The sequence below is a fragment of the Lissotriton helveticus genome, chromosome 8, assembly GCF_964261635.1.
Source record: "Lissotriton helveticus chromosome 8, aLisHel1.1, whole genome shotgun sequence".
NCBI classification, from domain to species: Eukaryota; Metazoa; Chordata; class Amphibia; order Caudata; family Salamandridae; genus Lissotriton; species Lissotriton helveticus.
The window spans coordinates 1,329,996,963-1,330,018,788 of NC_136069.1; the positions used below are offsets into that span (position 1 = coordinate 1,329,996,963).

Sequence of the window (21,826 nt, forward strand, 5' to 3'; positions counted from 1 at the left end):
TTTTGCCCCTTGCCCGCTGTGCCCTTCCTGTCCTGTAAAATAACCCCTAGCGCCAAGAAACTGCATAGTGTACGTGCGCTCTACAAATTCCTTAAAATTCAAATTCAAATTAACACCCTCTGACTTTCTCCCTGGGCCCTACATTTCTAAAAGAGATCTCTTTATTCAGTAAATGTAAAGAAGGCTTCAGTATCTTTCTTAAGAAAGATGAGATGTGCGTTCATCGGAACAACTATTTTTTAATTATGGCACTCTTCAGATTTGTTCAGCTCCCACTAAACAGACTAAAGCTAGGTGAGTAAAGGTCTTCTAGGCAAGGAGTGTCTTTTTGGACTGGGCTCTGCACTTTTGACATGGAAATAGCCTATTGTCTGCACCCAGTATCCATTCTGCCAGAATCAATTGTACATGCCCCACTTTGGTGCACATAATAGTTTGGTATCAGGCTTTGTGTACAGGAATTTCGCTCTGAGTTTTGGCACAAGATGTCCTCTTAAAGCATGGCCTGCTCAAGGTACCCTTCATGCCAGAAATAATTGTGTATGGACTTCAGATAAATTGTAACTAGGGCTCCCAGTTTTATGCTGTTTGTCAGACATTAACGTCTTTGTTTTTCCATGTATGTTTGCTGATTTTGTCTGTATTTATAATATTTTGTGTTTTGTGTAAAGATGAATCTGTAGGGAATATATTTCCACTCTTAACTGCTGATGGTAATACTCCTGCTTGGATTTCTAGTGGGTTACATGATTCAAGGAATCGCATAGAATTAATCTATCCTGTGCATGTAGTACAAACTACATGTACATCTGAAACTGTTTAAAATCTCAATAGGAAACCTCTTACATGTTTTAAGCTCCCCTACCTGTCAGCCTGCACAGCCGTTGACCTGATATTCCTAATTGACAGCATTGAGATTCATTCAAAATAACTATTTTCTATTCCATATTTAAATATAAATTGAGAGACCGGATTTCCTGTCCATCTGTAAAAATTTGTACAAAAAAATGAAAACATAAAGTCTTAATTGTGAAATGCCTCAAACAGCCAACAGAGTTTTCTCTAGCAGACCTTAGACTCCTATAGGAGCTAAAGCTGATCTCATGGGCCAATCCAGACATTTTTAGTCCAACTACTAGCCAGTCAGTTCATAAGTTAACCTAGCACTGAGGTTGATTCCCATGCCCAAGACCTGATACCCTGGTGAGTCAAGCCTTCCTTCGTAGTTTTTTTTCTTAATGGTTCATGTTCAGCACTGTATTAGTGGTCACCTTTAGGTTTCTGTGGCCATTTGTGATAATAAATTGACTGAAGTGTTACTCACAGGCAATCTTAATTCTCCATCATGAGTATATTGTCCAAATCCAAAAGCACCCAACCCACATCCACGTGAGTTAAACACATAGTTAAGAACTTGTTCCCTTCAGATTCTTTTTCTTTACTCTTAGTCTCTGCAGGGCTTGATTGGATGGCCCAGTTTGAGGTATTCATGAACATTGTCAGTTTATCACTGTGTTTACAGCTTGTGACCAGGGCTCTGCTTGTCTTTTATCAGAAGTGATAAGATCTATCTGATGCCTCTCCATATCTCTCTATATATAATGTGCCAACAGCACTCTAAATCTTAATTAAGCTTTTGTTTACATCTACATTGATATCATTATATCGTAACGTATTAAATATAGTCATGTTTCTTTTTCCACTTGCAGCATTTCAAGTTGGCAATGGTTGACTGCAATTCCAGCACTTTGTCCAAACCAGAAAGTAAGTACATCACTTTAGAAAAGTCCACTGTAAAGATATTTTGGATTTTTGTAAGCACCCTTTGCAAGGCCTAGTTGATTGAGTTCTTTCACACATTTTCAACGTAATCATGCAGTTTAATATAAAAAGCAGAAATTGTCCTTTTTGTAAATCCTTTCATGTACAAAGAGATGCTACACTAATACTTAACAGAATTCTAATTACAGTGGCATGCAAATCTATTTTTCAAAAACATTTAAATGCTTTAGCTTTGTACTTCAAAGGCACATTGGGGAAATATGTGAGAGCCGGTCATGTGGCGTGATCAGTCGCAGAGAGGAGCAATAGTTTGATGCACAACGTTTCGTGTGCAGCATATAAGTTAGTTTAAGCAAGTGTCTTGATTCCATATGCCAATCCACTGATGTAATTCTCCCTACGCCTGCCCCTCCCCTGAACCCAATAGTCAGTCTTGGGTGCCATTATATAATTAAAACCTCCTCCAGTGATGGTAACCCCCATGAGTAGATGCAGTATTTCATCTTGGAGAACCCCAATAGTGGCTGCACAGGGCAAGGAAGGGGCTAGTCTGTCTTTTCAAAGAACTCTCCCTGTTGAGAATGGTCTACTGGCTAGTAGCTACAACCAAGGCCAACATTCAGCATGTACTTGCAATCATGATGCCTTCAACTATGGAATTTACTCGATTTCACTATTTGTCTGGAATATGTTGAAGTATATATTTTATTTCTTCCCACTGTTTGCTCGTGTATCTATTCAGCAAAGCCTTAGAGCAGGGGTCACCAACTTTTCCTGTAGTAGGAGCTACTTCTGATCAGTGAAACTCAATGAGAGCTACTGAAGGCCAAGCCACTTGTGCATCGTTAACAGACACACCCATGTCCAGTTTCACTGAATTTGAGCTTAATGTCCATAGAGCTAAAGACTAAGGTTTGAACAAAATAATTTAACCATGTGCGCTTTGACAGGGCTACCATTTGCATCAGGAAGCGCTTGGTGTTTTGGGGTGTATGAACATGTGTGCATATGAATGGGATATGTGTATGGGTGAATGAGTTAGTCGTTCACTTGTGGCACAGGACATACCTTTCAACATATGTGGCATTGTTAAATGTATAAACTGAAAATTTAGATAGACAAACGCACTCCAAAGTGTAAAAAAAAGTAACTCAGGTCAAAAAGGTCGGTGGTGCAAGTTGACGAATCCTCCTGAGTGTGAGAATAACCATGTAATCCAAAAGCCCGCTGACCTCACGGAGTGAGAGACGTCTCCAACTAGCACTCCAACATATGATGTTCAATTAATTTATCTGTTCTTGATAAATTGATCAATGAGTTTTATTGAATTCAATAATTTTTCATTTAGAAAATCATGTGTTATTTCATCATAAGTGATTTCATCTTTAGTAAGTATAGGTAATTGCATATGCCCAATGCATTTCCGGCAACAGCCCTTCATCAGGGGCTTAATATCTGAAATATAGAAGAAACTGGACATCAGTACAAGGGATGACCGGTCTGCCATTTATCAGTGAGAAAGTGTTGTCCCTTGCAGGAATGGAAAGGTGAACATAATGAGAATAAGAGAACGCGTGAAAGTTATGTGCTAGGAACGTAAACATGCAAAGATACTAGCGTAGCTCCGGCGCCGACTGGTTCGGATCCTGACTTGGAGGATGTGGTGATGTTGGGGTGAGGCTCCTCTGGGGCACCTCCTTCATGCCACAGCGTCACGCCGCACACTCCTGCGGGAGTCACTGTGGTGTTGCGGGATGTTGCCGGGGCTCTGGTCGCATCCCTGAGCCCCTCTCGACCTTTGACAAGGTGGTCCTGTCTAAGGCTGAAGTGACACAGCTACGGTGCCAGCAGCAGCTGGCCCTTGCGGAGCCACAGGGGTCGGCGGCCCCTCCTCGTCCCGCTCCGGGTCGAGGCCTGGATGAGGACCCATTGTCCCTCTCCAAGCCCCTCTCGTTCCTTCCCGCAGGCGGTGGCCTCAAGGTGAGAGTCGGTGGCTGAATGTCTCTGGCGCCGCCACATGGGTTGCCGAGCGATCTCCGTCAAATTCTGGGCCCCGGCTGGCGGAAGACTTCCGGTCACTCCCCTGGGCCGTCTCGTTTTCCTCACGCAGGTGTCTACCTCGGAGGGGGTCGGGTCGGCGCAGTCCCGGGGCCAGCTTGACTCCAGCTCCACTCCGGTCTCCGGTGCGGGTTGACTTGGTGGACTCTTGTCCAGTGACGCTGGATGGTTCTGGCATCCTGCCTCAGACGTCAGACTCTACGGATCCGCGCAGGGGTCGTACCCGTCTTCGGACGCTCCGTCGTCTCCGGAGGCAGGCTGTATTTTGGTGTCGTCCTCTCCGGAGATGTGTGGTGTCTTTTTCACCGGTGTCGAAGGGCAGCTCTCTGCCCTTCCTGAGGCATAGGTGTTCGTCGGAAGAGTGGTAGGTTCCTCATTCTTCGGCTCCCTCTGGCTTCCAGATCTGGCCCATGCCTGTCCCGCTTGGCCTCGAGCACGGCCGCATTAGTTTGCAGCCGTCGCCCACGGAGGAGCTGCTTTTTCCGCCACGGGTCCCTACGGAGGCAGGTGCGGCCTTCGATCACGCGGTGTCCACAGCTGTGGGCGTCCTGCGCATTGGTGACCCGGTGGCTCACATTCCGGCGGCTCACATTCCGGCGGACCACCTCTTGGAGTTCCTCCACCAGGGCTCTGATGGGAGTGAAATTTTACTCCCCTTTGAAGGTTCCCTCCTTTCTTCCTTGACGGGGGCTTGGAGGCGGCCTGCCTCAGGGGACCCGGTACCTCAGCATCTTCTACACTTGCATCTCCCTGCGCCGCGTGACCCGGAGTGTCTGTCCCTTCACCCCTCGACGGCCATCTCTCTTTTGCGGACTGCTTTTCCCTCCCTGCCGCCACAGTTGACTCCGTCGTCCTGGGAGGCCCGCTGGCTGGACTCTTGGGGGTGCAACATATTTGCCTCGACTAGCGGTGCCCTGCGGGCCCTTAACACCTTGTGTGTCCTGGCTAGGGCCTCCTCCGGTCTGTGGGACTCGGCTGAGTCTCTGGGGTCTGCTGCGTCCCAGGAGCCTGGTCAGGTGGACTTGCGGTATAATGCGTCGGATGGCCGGGAGCTTGCAGCATTTATCCTCTGCTCTGCACTGGACATCTGAGGTGGTGGGCCGGGCCATGGCTTCCTCGGTCGCTCTCCGTCGCCATGCTTGGCTTCGGGACGGAGTATTCCCTGAGTATATGCGGGAGCGACTCATTGACCTGCCGTTTGATGATACCGTGTTGTTCCATGCCCCGGCCGACTCCGCCATCCAAAGACTCTTGGTGGGGCTCCGCCCTCCTCCGCCTTATCGTCCTCCATCTGATACTCAGTGACTCGTGAGTTGGGCTGCTTCTGGGCCTTCTTAGGCTGATTGTTCTGGTTGTGGAGTGTATTTTTCTAGCCATTGCGTCCTCTCGGGACTTTGGCATTGTTGGCCACTGGACGGCTCTTTGTTAGTTATGTGTGTTATTGCGCAGACTAGGCCTCAGATTCGGCCTTCTGCTTGGTTGGGCTGCTTGTCAAGCCCTTCGCGGGGGTGTTATTTTCCCGTGGCACTTTTGTTTTTTCCTCTGCTGCGGAAGTTCTTCCAAAGAGAATTCCCATAGTTTGGAACTTGCCATACCCTGTGGAGTAATGGTAGCTGTTGCTTGCCCTGCTTGGGGTTCTGGTCGCCTTCGGGTGCCTGTTATCCATGGCGTTGCCAGGTGCTTCCTACTCTCCTCCGGGGGATTCAGGCTGCTCCTCTTGCTTTTAGCTGCTTGTCTGCCGGTGCTGTCCTAGCTGACCGGTTGCTCTGTCTGGAGTGGGTTTGTCTTCTTTTCCCTCGCTTCCTTGGGTATTCTAGGCTTCTTCTTCTTCCGCTATTCCTGTCTTTGCTTTAAGCGCCGGATAGTTTGCCTTGTGAAAGAGTGAGGTGCATCGGACCTTCCGGCCTTGCCCTTGGTCCCTCTGTTGTGAGTGTGTGGGACTCTTCTGCCTTCTTCTTATCTCCCTCCTACCTCCTTTGAGTCAGTGGGGTTCTGCTTGTGGGGTTCCCATTGCCAGAAAAGTAATGTACAAAGTGAATTTCAAAAGTAACTTTAAAGTAATTTTGACTGTTCACTTACCTGTAAACAAACCAATTTGATCCAACTCAATTTCAATTGTATTTCAACTGCAATATAATGCAAAGTATTATTTCCCTTACCTGCACCAGGCCTGGCTTGGTTCTACAAAAATGCAACTAAATATTTTTATGCAAACAAATTGGTCTGAGTTGAGTCTTCGAGTGTGACATCATTTCTTGTCTGAGTGTGTACAATAAATGCTTAACACCACCGTCAGATGAAGCCTTACTTCTCACCCACACTACCACAAATCGAGAGTAAGGTGTTATCTGCTTTTACCTCTGCCTACCTTTGGGGATCCACTGGACTCTGTGCATACTATACCTTACTTTGGTGTAGTATATACAGAGCCAGCTTCTTACACAAGGCTGTTCTCCTTCAGCGCCCTAGCTGTCTTTTTAAAAACACTGTGGTCAGTCACTTCATGGCTCTGTGCTTCTGACGTGAAAGGTACAGACGTCACTCGCTGGAGTGGCGGTTACATTGAAGACGCAGATGTCACGACGACTAATACAATGCCGATGTCATGCGGAGTCGACCAACTCTTATCTACAGGTGTGCAGGGGTACTGCTAAGAAAAATCTTATGAATCCAGGCTGACGCCTTGGAGTTCAAAGGTAAGGAATCTGAAGCTAGATCATGTTTCTACCTGATAAGGCTTTACGGAAGGTAAGTAACTTGTTTGTTTGGCCCATGAAGGTCTTGCAATGGGCACAATTGATTGGTATTTTTGGCCCTTTCGCATTTTTGTATTTGCCGAACCTCACTATCCTTTGTCACTTGTTCTGATGCAGTTTCTTTAAGTTTTGACACGTTCCCACCGAGTTTCAGATTCCTTAATGGTTTCTAAATGTTATCTTAATGTTGCTTGTGCACCCCCTTCTAGACCATGCATAGCTCCTTGCTGAGTCGTTGGACTCTCCAAAAACTTAGATCAATTTAGCTTTTGGGTGACTTTTATTCAGGACCAAGTTTGGGTAAAGGACTATAGTGTGACATTTTTGCCAAAAAGCTGTGACTTCCTGTCATCTTGGACAATCTATCACCCATCCAACGTTCTTTGCTCTGTCTTACCTCTCACAAGTGAAGACAACTCATTGACTGGACCCCAAGAGAGCCTTAAGCTTTGACCTCAATCTCACCAAAGACCTGTGGGCTCTCTAGGGTGCAGAAAGGTAAGGCTGTGCATAAAATGACTTGTTCAATTTAGGTACACTTTTGCATTAACATGTGTTGTACATTGGCCAAGGAGCATCCTCCTGAATGACTGATGTCTCATTCCACCAGGGATAAGGCTGCTACCACTGCATTGGCACATGGAGTACCTGTCTTTAAGTTTGAGGCCACAATCTAGGCGTTTGTGTGTTCATGAAGCACTGCTGCATTAACTGCCAGATCAGACGGGCAGGGCATTTCAGCTGTTTACTCCCAAAGGACATTTTGGTCTGAGCCCACTCCACAGACCCTCTTCCTTTGGAGGTACTGTGTTGGGGTCTATTCTAAAGGTGAGGAATCTGCATTTAGAAGTATTCATGAGAAGGACAAGTTATCATTGATAATGCTCTTTATGGTCCTCATCCTCGGACCCAACCCCTCAGCCTGGGACGGCTCCAGGTGGCCCACATCTCTGGGCACCGCCCCTACACCAACCAACCACGCACGCAACCTGGGAGTCATCTTCGACTCGAAACTCACCATGGCCAACAAAATCAACAGTCTCCTCAACCTGCTTCCACACCCTCTGCATGCTCCGCAAGATCTACAGGTGGGTTCCTACAGACACATGAAAGACCGTCACCCACGCCCTCATCAGCAGCAGACTCGACTACGGCAACGCCCTCTATGCCGGAGCCCCTTCCAAGCTTGTCAGCAGACTTCAAAGAATCCAGAACGCCTCTGCACGCCTGATCCTCGACGTCCCCCGCCGAGACCACATCACCCCCCACCTGAGAGACCTGCACTGGCTCTCCGTTGACAGAAGAATCACCTTCAAATTCCTGACCCACGCACACAAGGCACTCCACAACACCGGCCCAGAATACCTCAACAACTGACTATCATTCTACGTACCAAACAGGAAACTCCGCCCCGCCGACCTCTCACTGGCCGCTGTCCCACGCATCCACAGAACCACCTCCGGGGGCAGGTCCTTCTCCCACAGCGCCGCCGAGACATGGAACTCCCTCCCCAGGTTCCCAGGTCTCTGCACTCTCCCCGTTGAACTGGGGTTTCTATGTTTGTTCTCAATCTTCTCCAGTTCATTAGCTTACTGCAGTTGTTCTGCCTAAACATATACCTCATAAGCATCAAGATGCACTACAGCATCTCTTGCAGGAAATGTTCTCTATCAACTACTTACACTGAACGTCAACATGAGGAGCCTTCTCGAGAAGCACCTGGTACTGACCTGGCTGTTAACATTTATTTACCAAGGTGTTGTGCACATTTTATAACTCCTTGAAAGCACTATATATATTCTTGTCATATCGAGTAGACCCACATTAGCTGCTGACTCAGGACTTTCAACGCAGGATCACTTTTGTTTTGACTGGCATAGATTTTAGTACTTTAGAATCTGAACAGGATTATAGCTCATCCTGGTCCCCTGGATTGCCTAAAAAAGAGGTTTTACTGTTAACTATATATTTATATTCCATGAATTTATGGCTAAAGATGTATCTTCACTTATACTATTCGAGACTTTTCAGGCTAGTTCCCTCCATTCTGCAGTATTGGCACAGCTTTCATAGATTTGCAATCTTGAATCATCCCAGTATATTCGAAAGCAGTAGTAGTAATTAACATAGCTTACAGTGGCAAAATACATTGAATTTAATATCTTATCCACTTCATAAAAAAATCAAATAAAATCCAGCCAGATGAAGCCACCCTTAAAACACTCCCAGTAGAGGTATCTTCCTTCGGATTTTCATTTCATTGCAGGCCTGCTCAGTCTTTCTAATGAGGTTATTCCAGATTATTTCATCAGTTTTCCAGTATATCAGAATTAGTGAAGAAAGGTCTCTTTAGAGCTTGAGGGACTTGCAGAAAGAAGAGACTACACTCTGAAGTTCCTCATAGAGAGTGTATTTACTACCTTCATTCCACCCACAAGGGGAAAGACTGTAAAATCTGAAGGATGTTTTATACTAAAACTCTCATAGAGCATGGGGAGACTTTTGATTTGGTCTTCAGAAATGTAAAGAAAAAAATGCTTTAGTTTCTGAGGAGGAAGATTGTGAGTTCTGTTATCGCCAGAAATCCAAAAAGAGAGCGAGGTCACACCATGGGTTGCCTCAGGGTCACAAAAAAGCCTTAAAGACTCATCATGGGTCTTAAACAGGCTCCTCTTGTGAGTGAAAGAGAGAGAGAGGGCTTCTTTAGATTCTAAATCTGAACCTACTATATCTGTAACCCCTCCCATTAAAGCCTCACAGATGCTCTTCTGAATCAGTCATTGGAAAGCATAAACTATTCGAAAGACATTGTCAATGCTGTCAATGCTGCTGAAATCGTTGACTCAGTAAAAACTAAGGTATCGACAACAGCTGCCTTAATGTCTAGCTTCGTCCCGTCAACTGCCACTGTGCTGACGAAGACCACCTCGTTGGCTAAGACCACCACCTAGTTGACTGCAATAGTTACTTTGGGAACTGTACCGACACCATCGACAACCACGTAGACTGTGGCAACACTGTTGACCAATATCTATTTGATGAGACCTTCGACGCAACTCACTGAAAAGCTGTTATCAAAAGCAAAGCCTAAGAAACAATATATGCTGATCTTGACCACACCGCCACTAACTTTGGTGATTCCATCAACGAAATTATCGACACCCGATAGTTTGCCCAGAGTTTACATCACCTAATAAGGTGTCTCCATTACCTCCCAGCAACATGCTAGTTATAGAAGTATCAAATGCAGATGATCAGGGACCTTTTGGTGCAGCTCACAGTCCTTCTGATTTGCATGCTAAATATCAAAAGGACGAAGATAAAAGGGATTATTACGAGCCCATTTATCAAGGGCAACAATATGTAGAGCAGTACTGCCACTTCGCTTCCACTTCAAAACCACAGGGTATGGTTCAAGTTCATGCTGCTTTAGTTCAGGATTTACAAAGCATACTCCAGGACTACTACAAGCGCTACCCAACACCAGCTGGAGTGCAACAGTCACCTACATGTCTCCTCCACCTACTCCACGGATGACTCCAAAAGCCCATATTGTCTTGCTTCCTTGAGATGACCCATCAATTTACAGACTGATGATGGAGATAGGGAGGAAGGTGAGATTCCAATCAACAAAGCTATGACTAACACATGTAATGATCATCTTATTTCCCTACCAGCAACACAACCAGTGAATTCTACACCAGAGGGCATGGTGGACTCCAACACACTCGTAGAAAAGGAGGGTAACCTTTTTCATCTCCCGATTCTGTACAACTTTAAGGAACAGTCCAGATAGATAGTAAGGGCAATCCCTATTGTCGATTTATATTTTGTAACAAGGGGCAAAAATAATGAAGATGCCACCAACTGTCTCTTTTTTTTTTTTAAACATATTTTATTGAATTTTATGGTCACCATACAATTAAACAGATGTCGCCTCATTCAGATCTGACAAATATGTCTCCAGGTTAGTACCCAACTCACCCCCCCTTCCCATTTAACTCCCTCCCCCCTACAGATTCGGTGGTGTGGGCACGTTCAGCGTCACATGTTCCAGTATAGTACCAGTTGTATAGAAAGCTTGCACATCATTGTTCTCTGTAGTATCATCACATGCACGAGTATTGCTCATTCATCCCCTTCTTCCGGCTGATAGTCCTTCAAAGCCTGCGCTAGGGCCTCCCACGCTCTTGCCATCTCCAAAGCTTTATCACCACCTACGCGTGTCGTTTGTCTGAGCCTGACCGCACTCTCACACTGTGCCCACTTACAGAATTCCGTACGCCAGCGCTTGCTCGAAGGCCCCTCCCTCGACTTCCAATGCCAAGTTATTTCACGTTTGGCCAACAATAGACCTAAATCAATAAACTTGCTGGTTATTTTGGTTTTGGCCGTGTGCGGAAACCAATGCAACAAACAGGCAGCCATATCGTAATCTCGTTGTCTATCTGTGACGATAGTCAAAAGGCGTCCTACGTCTTCCCAGTAACTCCCAATTTTCGGGCAATGCCATAGCATGTGTTCCAGTTCGACATCCTCCTCCAAGCATCTAGGACACGCCGCGTCTTGGACCCGGAAGTATTTCCGGATCCTACCCGGGGTCAGATAAGCCCGATGCAGTATAAAATACTGTATCTGTTGGAACCGAGCATTTCTGCTCCCTTTCCATACCCTCTTAAGGATATTTTCCCATGTCGGGTCCGTGATCGGGCGGCCTATAACCACTTCCCATTTCGCCTTGAGGTCCGCCAATGGGCGCAGTCCTTCACGCATCATCCGAGACTGGAGGCACGTGACTGCCTTGAAGGTCCCTGCGGCCATTACGACATACTGACAGGCCAATGTGGTCACAGGTTCCGTTCGTCCCCCACCAGTGCTTTTGAATCGCGTTTGTAACCGCTGCATGAATCAGAAAGTCGCCCTCGGGGAGGCCATCCAGGTCTTGTAGCGCCTGAAAGGGCATCAGCTCCCCCTTCATGTATAAGTCCCCCATCATGTGGAGACCTAGTTGTTCCCAATCCGCTCAGGGGGTCCAATCCCCGCGTGTGGAAGCGCCGTCAGCATCCCCAATGGAATCTCCGGTGCATATGGGTGGGAAGCCCCCGCCTTACGCTGGCTACTATTCCAGCATAGCCTCAAGGTCCGTTCCTCTATGGTCAGGTCCCTCAGATCAAGCTATGTAAGAGAGGACATGTCGCTGTATACCCTGTCCTTGCTTATGGTCGGGACCCCGGAATTCCTGCGCTATATTTTGTGTAAGGACCTGCAGCTGTGCTGCCGGGTAGTAGAGCTCAAAATCAGGCACCGCCAGTCCTCCATCTATTCTGGGCCTCATCAAGGTTGCCAGTGCTACTTGGCGTCTTCCAGTGCCCCATAGAAAGCAGACGGTCAATTACCTCAATTCTTTAAAGAGTCGTGGTGGGACCCAAATCGGCGAAGTGCGGAAGTAATAAAGCAGTCTGGGGAGTGCCACCATCTTAAGTAAAGCGATTCTGCCTAGCACCGATAGAGGGAGTGTCGACCAAAACGCCATACATCCCTTCAAGGCCCTAATACAGCGCCCTACATTTCCCTCCAATAGATCTACAGTGTCGTGATATATCCTAACCCCTAAATAGGTGAAGCATGTCGGTTCCCAGGTGATCTCACCTATTAAAAGTGGCGGGCTCGTTCCCCGACGGATCGGGAAAAGGCACGTCTTGCTCCAGTTTACCTTGAGTCCCGATACAGTTCCATATCGTGATAATAAAGAGGTCGCCCCCTTCAAAGCCTCCTCTGTATCTCTCAAAAAGAGAAGCAGATCATCTGCGTACAGTGAAATATGGTGTGGTATGCCACGGATCTGCAGTCCTCGGTAGGCCACTCCTGCTCGCGCCTGGACCGCCAGGGGCTCTATTGCTAGTGCAAATAGCAGTGGCGACAACGAGCAGCCCTGCCTTGTCCCTCATAACCGGATACTGGTCGGATATCACCTCCCCCAGATGCCACCAACTGTCACAGCAGTTCTTCCTAGAATTGACAAAAAATATAAAGCGTACGCATACTCGCCTGCTTGTCTCAGGACATCCGAAACCGGACTCTGTAATTACCCAGGCTGAGCAATGCTGATCAAAAAAAAAACTCCACTCCAGCCTCTACTCCGTCTGACAGAGAGGGCAGGCAACTTGATAATATTGGAAAGAGGTTTTCGGTAATGTCCGCTACAACTGTTCATACAGCCACTTCTCTAGTTATTCTGGGCAGATACGATCACCAGATGTGGTCAGACATCGCTCCATTTCTTGATTTACTGCCATAAGACAAGAAAGCAGAAGCCACAAAGATTTTACAAGAAAGGGAAAGATTGGTGTCAGAAATAATAGATTGCACTATGGACATTGTGTCTATTGGATGCAGCAACTAGCAGGATCAGTGGTACTCCGTCAGGGCTAGCTTAAGGCTACATCATTTCGGTCTGAAGTTCAGTAAGATTTTGGACATGTCCTATGATGGTGAAGCTCTATTTAGGAAGCAAGTCTATGGCGTCTTGTATGCAATAAAATCGGATACTGATACAGCTAGATCCCTAGGAAACCTCCAGTTCCGAAAAACACCCTTTAGTGGAGTTTGTGGGTGAGGAGCATATTCCTATACTATCGAGGCTGAAACCACAGGTAACAACCACAGTACTTCCAGCAGCCCTTTCATCATGCCTAGCACCTGCAGTATTGCACACCGCCAGCGGTACACACGGCCCTTACCTCATACCCACTGTGCAGACGAAGCTAGCCAGCATGCATGGCTCAGTATCTCTGGGTTTAACCGAAGGTGCAACACCACCTACTTAATCTCCCCTTAAATCGGGAGCATTTGTTTGAGCCACAGGTCGATTAAATATTAAAAAAATCTAGGAAAGAATACTGATATGGCTAGAACAATGGGAGCTCTCTGGACCGCTAGTCAGGGGGTCATTGCGAAGGCAGCAATACCGCAGAGGTACTACAACCACCTCCCAGATGAAAGCTCTTACCAAAGGCTACAGCAATCCTACCAGCCTTACACTCATAGAGGTTACACAAGTGGGGGGGGGGGTTATAGTGGTAACAATTAAGGAAGAGCAGAAGGAATTTCCAGCAAGGTAGCCTCCACCATCCCAAAACTCCCTACAACCACACAACACCTGTTGCGGATAATCATCAAAGATTTCCTGCCAAAATGGTGAGAAATCACTTAGACAAATGCATTCTAGCCATAGTTCAACATGGCTACTGCTTAGAGTTTCATTCATAACCAAAAGGCCGTAACTTCTCAACAAAATTCTGGGACTGATAAGGCATAGATCCCAAACAGCTCAACCTAGCGATCTGGCACCTGCAATTTGAGTTATGCAGCACTCTACTGTATCCCAAAGCACATAGATCCATTAAACTCTAGGGTTCAGGACGGTATCTGCTACTTCCTTCATATACAGTACTTTGGGTTAGCATACACTTCCGTTAGAATCCATTTAGTAGCCATATCCGATCCGTATACCAGTCAAGGGTTTTATGGAGGGCCTGGTGCCTCTTCCCCCAAGGGTGCCACCAGCTCTTCAAAGGAATCTCAGCATTGTCCTCACCAGAGTTATGGGTCCCCTTTTGGGCATATGCATTCCTGCCCTCTTCAGTTCCTTTCATGGAAGATTGCATTCTTAGTGCCTATATCCTCACTTAGACACATTAGTGAACTGCAAGCACTCAAATTACAAGAAACTTATATCTGGATACCAGTAGAGTATTATCGACCAATCCAAGTTTCTGCCAAACGTTATTTTCCCCCCTTTCATCTTAACCAGACCATAGAAATTGTTTTTTCTTTCTACAACCACAGTCAGTGAGCCCTGCACACTTCAGACTTTGAGAGCTTTTGTGTACTACATTGATAGGACCAAGTCCGGTCATAAGGCAGACCAGCTGTTTGTAGATTTTAGCAAACCTCTAAAAGGTCAACCTATTTCAAAAGCAGAAATTGCCAGGATTGTCAAGTGTATCCAAACCTCCTACATTTAAGTCAAGCAAGTTCTCCCTGCACCTACCGGGGGACAATGCACATAAAAAAGGCCTCTTCCATGCCCTTTTTTGGAAACCTCCCACTATATTATATTTGTAATGCAGCTACTTGGACAACCCCACGTACGTTTACCAAACACTACATTGTAGATGTTCATGCTATGCTAGGCAGCAAGCTTTGTGGCCAGATGGTCACAATGACCCTTTGTCAGACATCTTTTTCATCCACACGGTAGCCACAGCATAAATGGAGGAACTGCTTTCCAGTCTATGCATACAATGTGTATCTACAGAAACGCATGCTACGAACTGAAAATGTTGCATATTCTTTAAGCATATGTTTGTAGTATGTAGTGCTGTAGATTTACATGTGCCCATCCGCCTCCCTGAACATGAGTGGCTCTGGCTGCAGAGCTTTCTTTCTCTTTCACACATAATGTTTTTATCAGTGCACATGTACACCACTTTGTTGTAACACTCCATGCCACTCTCACTCTGGGTGAAAACCAGAATAAAAAGGAGTCGGGTACTACCCGCAATGTTCGCATAAGGAGACACCATGTACTTTGAGACTTGAGAGACTTCTTAGAAGAAAAACAATTTGTACATGTCAGAACCCAACACTAGTTGGCAGGAGTATACTTAGAAAGCACTGCACACAAGGAACAGATGCTTAGAGGTTAAGTAACGTTTTTCCTTTTTGGGAGCTGTTATTTCTGCATATAGAGTATGTGAAATTAAGGTGTTATACGTTGAGCCTTTTATGGTCATTCATAATAGTGAAGCGGAGTTTAAAACTCTTCTGTCCTTACCAAAAGTGAATTCATGTTTCCACATTTAAATCATTACCACTGTCTTTTATAATCAAACTCAACTCCAGAACCAGCTCTACACACACTAAATGTTGAAATACAATACTGACTAAACTGAGGAGTTAATGACACCTAATACATTATTTTTAAACTATGGCCCTAGTAATACTTGACCTGTTACCCAAGCAATCTATCTTGAAATGAGTGGTTTAATGTATCTTATTGTACTACTAAAAACCAAATCAATCATTGAATGATAGACCTAAACCCCACTCAAAAAAAGTTAAAGCGCAAGATCTTGAGCCATGAGCCTACTCTGCTGGAAACTGATGTGAAAGCCACCAAGAGGTCTAATTCTTTTAAGTACTCCTCCAATTCTAGAAAAAGGAATCTTCTTTTAGCTCTGCAGTTTCCAGGGTTCTGTAGTAATGTTTCCTGGATCATGACGAGTTTGAAATAGTCAAACTCAATTTTTAGGGATTGCAGGTCAGGCAGAACTTTGCATCTGCTCTGTTGCCTGGGAGACAATCAACAACCCAATTAGGTGGGAGTGAGCGAGTTTCAGGATGTAACCCTTCTCTAAACAGAGGGATGGTCTAGTATCCCTCTCAACTACCAGGCTCTGCAGGCTTCAAGGTGTGTGGACCTGGAAAGGGAGTGTTTGTGTAGGCAGAAATGTGAAACTTGAACAAAGGCAGCATTCCCGTCATAAAGAGCTGTAGTTGTAGTTGGGACTCACCAAAGGTCAAAGTGGAAAATGCACACACTTGAACACACAGATATCTGTCAATTTCGAAGCTGAAACAAGCAGCCTCAATTAAGTGTACCTTTAACCGACGGGAGAGGGGACACATAAATCAGGGCGATTAGTACACCCTGTCTACATTTCTGTAGATATGCTGTGCGTGTCTGTCAACCGCCCACCATAACCTCATTTTGTGATGAGATGAATATACTTACTGCAATAAAGTGTTTTGAAGATCGTGAGGCCAGACCATTTTTACTTTGAGTCCTGTCTAATATCTATTTTTATTTCGTAGTCATTACCAGGCATTGAGAGTGTGCGAAAAGGTTAACAGTTATAGATTCCAATTAACAGTTTTTGGAAAAACCCTGCCGACATTGTAGGATTTTTCTAGAAAGTGAAGACTTGTGCACAGTCGATCTGTAGAATAAAAGTTTGCTCTTTATCAGTGATTTCTAGATGCTGCCTATTTTCATATAAGCCTTTATTTTTAAGTGTTTGAAGCTTTGATGTCTAATTCTAGTTTTTGTCTTGCAGTTCAGTTTCACATTGCTCACTTGTATGAAACTCAGGTGAGTGTTTAAGTTGTTTAACTTTGTGTAAACTACCATTACCAAAAATGATTAAATTTGTTAATGAATTGTAATGAAGTTTAGATGAACTGTTTGTCAACATGTACATTGTTTTTATAGTAGTGACATAATGCTTGCAATTGAATGAGTGTGAAGATTAGTCTGTTCAGAGATCAATATTTACCCGCTCAGTGTTTGATTTTAACACCTGACACAAGGTTGCTATTACTGATGGTTCAAGGGAGTCCTGTATGTTTAGCGGTTGCTGCATCCGTCTCCAATTAGGGGACTGAAAGGGAATGTGGTTGATGGAGGATTTCTAACAAATTAATTCAGACCAGTTGATAGTGTATAGCATGAGATTGACAGGGTATAATTCTAAGCAGTACAGTTTGAAAAGCCATCTAAATGTAAAGGACACATTTAACAAGCTTCTTTATGAAGGGAGTTTGTTGGAACTGAGTAACAAAAGAACCAATTGAGCAGCCTCTTGTTTTTTTCTGATGTCCTGGAAAGACAAAAGCTTAGGACAGCCTAGGTTGTCACAATTTTATCAAGTTCGTGAAGAATTTGAGAATTCTCTTTATCATAAGACCCCTCTCAGACAATGGAAATGTATTCTAGAAATTCTGGATTTCAGCTGCATGTTTATTCAAATCACTTGCATTATAATCACAAGGTGAGGCCTACACTTCTAACTTCATGTACTCCTCTTCAGCCTTATATTTACTTCTCAAGTATTTACAGTGTCTGATGTGAGTATTCTGAAGAAGTGTGTTCATGTTAATCTTATCCCTTCTGGGGCGAATGATTCATTTGAGATCCTTCTTAGCAAGTAACTGCTAAGTGAATCACAGGGCCACATCACTGACATAAGCTGGGCAGTGGCTGTGCATTGGTCCACTTAGGTGAAGGAAAGTCGCCAGACTGTCTTTAGTCCTGTGTAGCGTGCCATATTCCATGTGTGCAAATAGATGGATTCCTACATTTAGAAGTAGTTTTTCTTTACTTGATTCAAAATTGATTTACAATTTTCTATACTTGCCACAAAATGTTTTATGCAGCAGGATTTTGTTGTGTTCACTGTACTAAGGTAGGACTTGCACATTATCACCTCTTTGTTCATGCTTTTAAAAAAAAACTCTTCCTTTTCCTGGGAAAAAAACAGACTTGACAGTATCTCCTTTCTTACACAAATACCTTATCCAAGCAGACTCTGGTCTTCCCCAAGAATCCTCTAAATTTCTCATGTAGCATAAATAAGCATGGGAGATATACAGTCTTTATTCTCTTTAAGCACTTCTAGCGCTTTTGCTAGGAAACCATGCATGCAGCACTGGGACCGGAAAGGAGCTCAATCAGGAATGTAGTGGTCTTTCTGAAAACTATTTAACTTCATGATTATTCATACTGGTGGGTATTGAATTTGTCTTAGTAGAATATTTCTAAGTGCATGCGGTTGTCTTTTTGTGACCTGTACATGAGGAGCAAGTCATTTCTGTTAACCATACATTTAATCTTACAGAGAAAGTATCATTCTGCAAAAGAAGCTTATGAACAACTCTTGCAGACGGAAAACCTTCCTGCCCAGGTCAAGGCAACTGTTTTGCAACAGTTAGGTATGTACAACCATTAATACTTTTTTTTTTTTTTTTTAAATGTTTCATCGTAAGCGAGTGAAGAAACTGAACTTGAAAAGCACAGCTCATTTGCTGGATTCACATGCTCTGCATCTATTCCCCCATCTATTGATTGGGTCTGTAATTGTGTTTTGTCCTCCTGCCTTGCTCTTTTTTTTGTGTGGGTGTTGTTGACCACCATTTGGTGGTAAGCCCATCCCTTGTGTGATGTCAGACGGCACCCTGGATGTTCCTGTACTATTTATTTATTTATTTTGAGAGTTTTATATAGCGCGAACAAGATCTTTGCAGATAACAGAGCGCTTTACAAAGGCAGGTGGAGGGCAGGGGAACAAGGGGGCATAGTGGGGAGGTAGCTCAACATGATCATGTACATAGCACCAAAACAGTATATAACATAGTACCAATATAACGTATAGTACAGGTATGAGGTAGCAGGCATAGTTGGAGCGTAAGTCATCACCAGGTTCATGTACATAGCACCAGTATAGTATATAACATAGTACCCATATAACGTATAGTACAGGTATGAGGTAGCGGGCATAGTTGGAGCGTAAGTCATCAACAGGTTCATGTACATAGCACCAATATAGTATATAACATAGTACTCATATAACGTATAGCACCAATATAGTATATAACATAGTACTCATGTAACGTATAGTACAGGTACGAGGTAGCAGGCAAAATTGGAGCGTCGGCCATCCACTCGCTGTAAATAAACACGTGCATAGGAATATATAGGCAGTATCATAGCGCCAGACTGGTAATACTGTTCTTAATGTAAAACACGCGAAATTGTTCAAGTGTATTTAGCCATAAGGATACTTTTAACTTCTTTCTTAAAAAGAAGGGAGGAAGAGATGAGTCTTGTTTCAGGAGGAAGTGCGTTCCAGATCCTGGGCGCCATACCAGAGAAGGAGCGTTTGTAGGTTTTTTCCTTCCGGAATCTTCGCGGTTTCAGCAGAAGATTGTTCGAGCTCCTGGTGGTTCTGGACCCACCTGAGATTGTCAACTTATGAGTGAGGTAGCTGGGTGATTTCAAGTGTATAGCCTTGTGCGTCATGCAGGCAATTTTCAGCTGAATTCTGGCTTCCAGAGGCAGCCAGTTCAAGGCTTTGAAGTCAGGAGAGATATGCGAATGCTTTTTTGATCCAGTGATGAGTCTTGCTGCCGCATTTAGTGACGCTCTTAGGGGTGCAGTTGTCGTTAGGGGGAGGCCGCAGAGGGCCACGCTGCCATAGTCTATGCGAGGGATGACTAGAGCTTGTACTGCTGTTTGGAAGTCTTTTGCTGGGAGGAAGGGTTTCAGTTTTCTCAAGGTGTTTATTTGGAAGTTCGCCCCCTTAGTAGCCTTGCTGATATGCTGCTGCATGCTGAGGTTTGTGTCTAGTGTTATGCCTAGGGATTTAGCTGAGTCCACGATGGTCGGTTGGACATTGAGTGCTGTTAGGTGCTTAAGCCATGTTTGAGCGGAAGATATTTTCGTGGGAGGTGAGATTAGGAGGAACTCCGTCTTCATAGCATTGAGTTTGAGGTGGTTGTCAGCCAACCAAGATTGGGTGCTTCTGATCGTTGAATTCAGACTCAGGATGTCTTTGGGGGATTGTAACTTGAGATATATTTGAGTGTCATCGGCGTACATGTGAAAGTGTACATTGGATGCTTGTAACAGAGTGGTGAGAGGTTCCATAACTAGGTTGAACAAAGTAGGGGATAAGCATGATCCTTGAGGGACGCCTAACGATACCGGTACTGGGGAAGACATTAGGTTTTTGCTCTTGAATTTTTGAGACCTGTTGTGAAGAAAGGAAGTGAACCAGCGAAGCACAGTCCCAGATAGGCCCATTCTTGATTTTAGGAGTTCGAGTAAGCTCTCATGTTTCACTGTGTCGAATGCCGAGGAGAGATCAAGAAGGATGAGGAGGCAGGTATTGTTTTGATCTAACATTTGGATGGCGTCGTCGATAATGTGAGCCATAGCGGTTTCAGTACTGTGCCCTGCTCTAAAGCCTGATTGGTGTGGGTTGAGGAGATCAAACTGTTCTATGTGTTTTGTCATTTGCAGTTGGACGCATTTTTCTAGCAGTTTGGCGAGAGTGGGAATGTTGGTAATCGGACGGTAGTTGTTTAGATCGGTGGGGTCGGCTGTTGGTTTCTTCAGTAAAGGTGTAACTTGACCAACTTTGAGGGAGTCCGGGATGGTTCCTTGTTGTAGCGAACTATTGATAATTTTAGTCCAGAGTGGGAGTAGCAGAGGGATGAAGTCTTTTACGGCGTTAGCAGGAAGAGGGTCAGTGAGGTGATTGGATGGTTTTAGAGTGCTGAGTATTCTGCCAATTTCTCCTTCAGAGTAGGTGTCAAAGGATGACCATGTCGCATTGTTTTTTAGTTCAATGGGTGTTATGCAGTTGGGTATTGAGTACAGGCTTGCGTCATTGCGGAGGTCTCTCTTTATATTGTCAGTTTTATTGTTGAAGAAAGCTGCGAAATCTTCACAAGAAGGGGTAGTGCTGATAATGTCGACAGCTGGGGGTTGTTCCTTAGATTGAGATCGAATTAGTTCGAACAGTTTACTTGGACGGTTTTTAGCTTGGTCTAGCTGGATTCTGAAGAACTCTGACTTTGAGCGTTTTATTTTCCTGAAGTATGCATTTCTCTTTTTCCTAAGAGTTTTGAGATGCAATGTCGAGGGAATTGATCTCCAGGTACGCTCCGCTGATCGCATAGCCCGTCTCTCTTCATTGAGACTCCCGTTGTACCAGGGGTTGGATTTCTTCGTGGAAACTCTTTTCAATTGCATTGGAGCGGCCTCATTGATTATTGTGGCCATGGAGTTGAGATAGTGGTCAGTTAGGACCAGCACATCAGAGGTGTCGGTAGGGGGGAGTAGGAGATTGCAGCTGTTGGGGGGTAGAGAGTTTGGATTGAGTTTCCTCATGTCTCTTTTCCAGACTTTGGGCATGGCGTATTGCACCGGGATGAGTTTTACCTTTTCCTTGATGATGAATGTTATAATATGGTGGTCTGACCAGTCACAAGGTTGTATTGAGTCGAGTTGAGTGGTGCCTTCTTTGGAAATGACCAGGTCGAGGGTCGAGCCTTTGTCGTGTGTCGGAGTGTTGCAAATTTGAGTGAGGTCAGATGCGGTAAGGAAACTTTTGAGGCTGTTAACTACTGCGTCACTGCCATCATTCCAATGGAGATTGTAGTCACCAAGGTAAATTTGTGTGTGTAGCCGTCCTGCGTTGATTAATATTGTGTCCATGAGTTGTTGGGAGAAGACGAGGTTGTCCCCCGGGGGGTGGTACATGATGTGTAACGAGCATACAGGTTTATTCTCACTGGTGACATCAAGGCAGAAGTATTCACAGGAGGTAAGAGAAGGGGCGGTGACTTTATTAATAGAGAGGTTGCTCTTGTAAATGCAGGCG

The 21,826-nt window shown here is 45.0% G+C and overlaps 1 protein-coding gene across 2 annotated transcripts in view; it reads left to right on the plus strand.

Annotated features, from left to right (window-relative positions):
- KDM6A (lysine demethylase 6A) overlaps positions 1-21,826 on the plus strand; it is a 1,083,812-nt gene that overhangs the window by 342,101 nt on the left and 719,885 nt on the right. For both annotated transcript variants that reach the window (XM_078658310.1, XM_078658311.1), the window contains exons 7-9: positions 1,710-1,764; positions 16,718-16,752; positions 18,278-18,371. In XM_078658310.1, the coding sequence (XP_078514436.1) occupies positions 1,710-1,764; positions 16,718-16,752; positions 18,278-18,371 (184 nt within the window). The remainder of the gene's footprint in view (positions 1-1,709; positions 1,765-16,717; positions 16,753-18,277; positions 18,372-21,826) is intronic.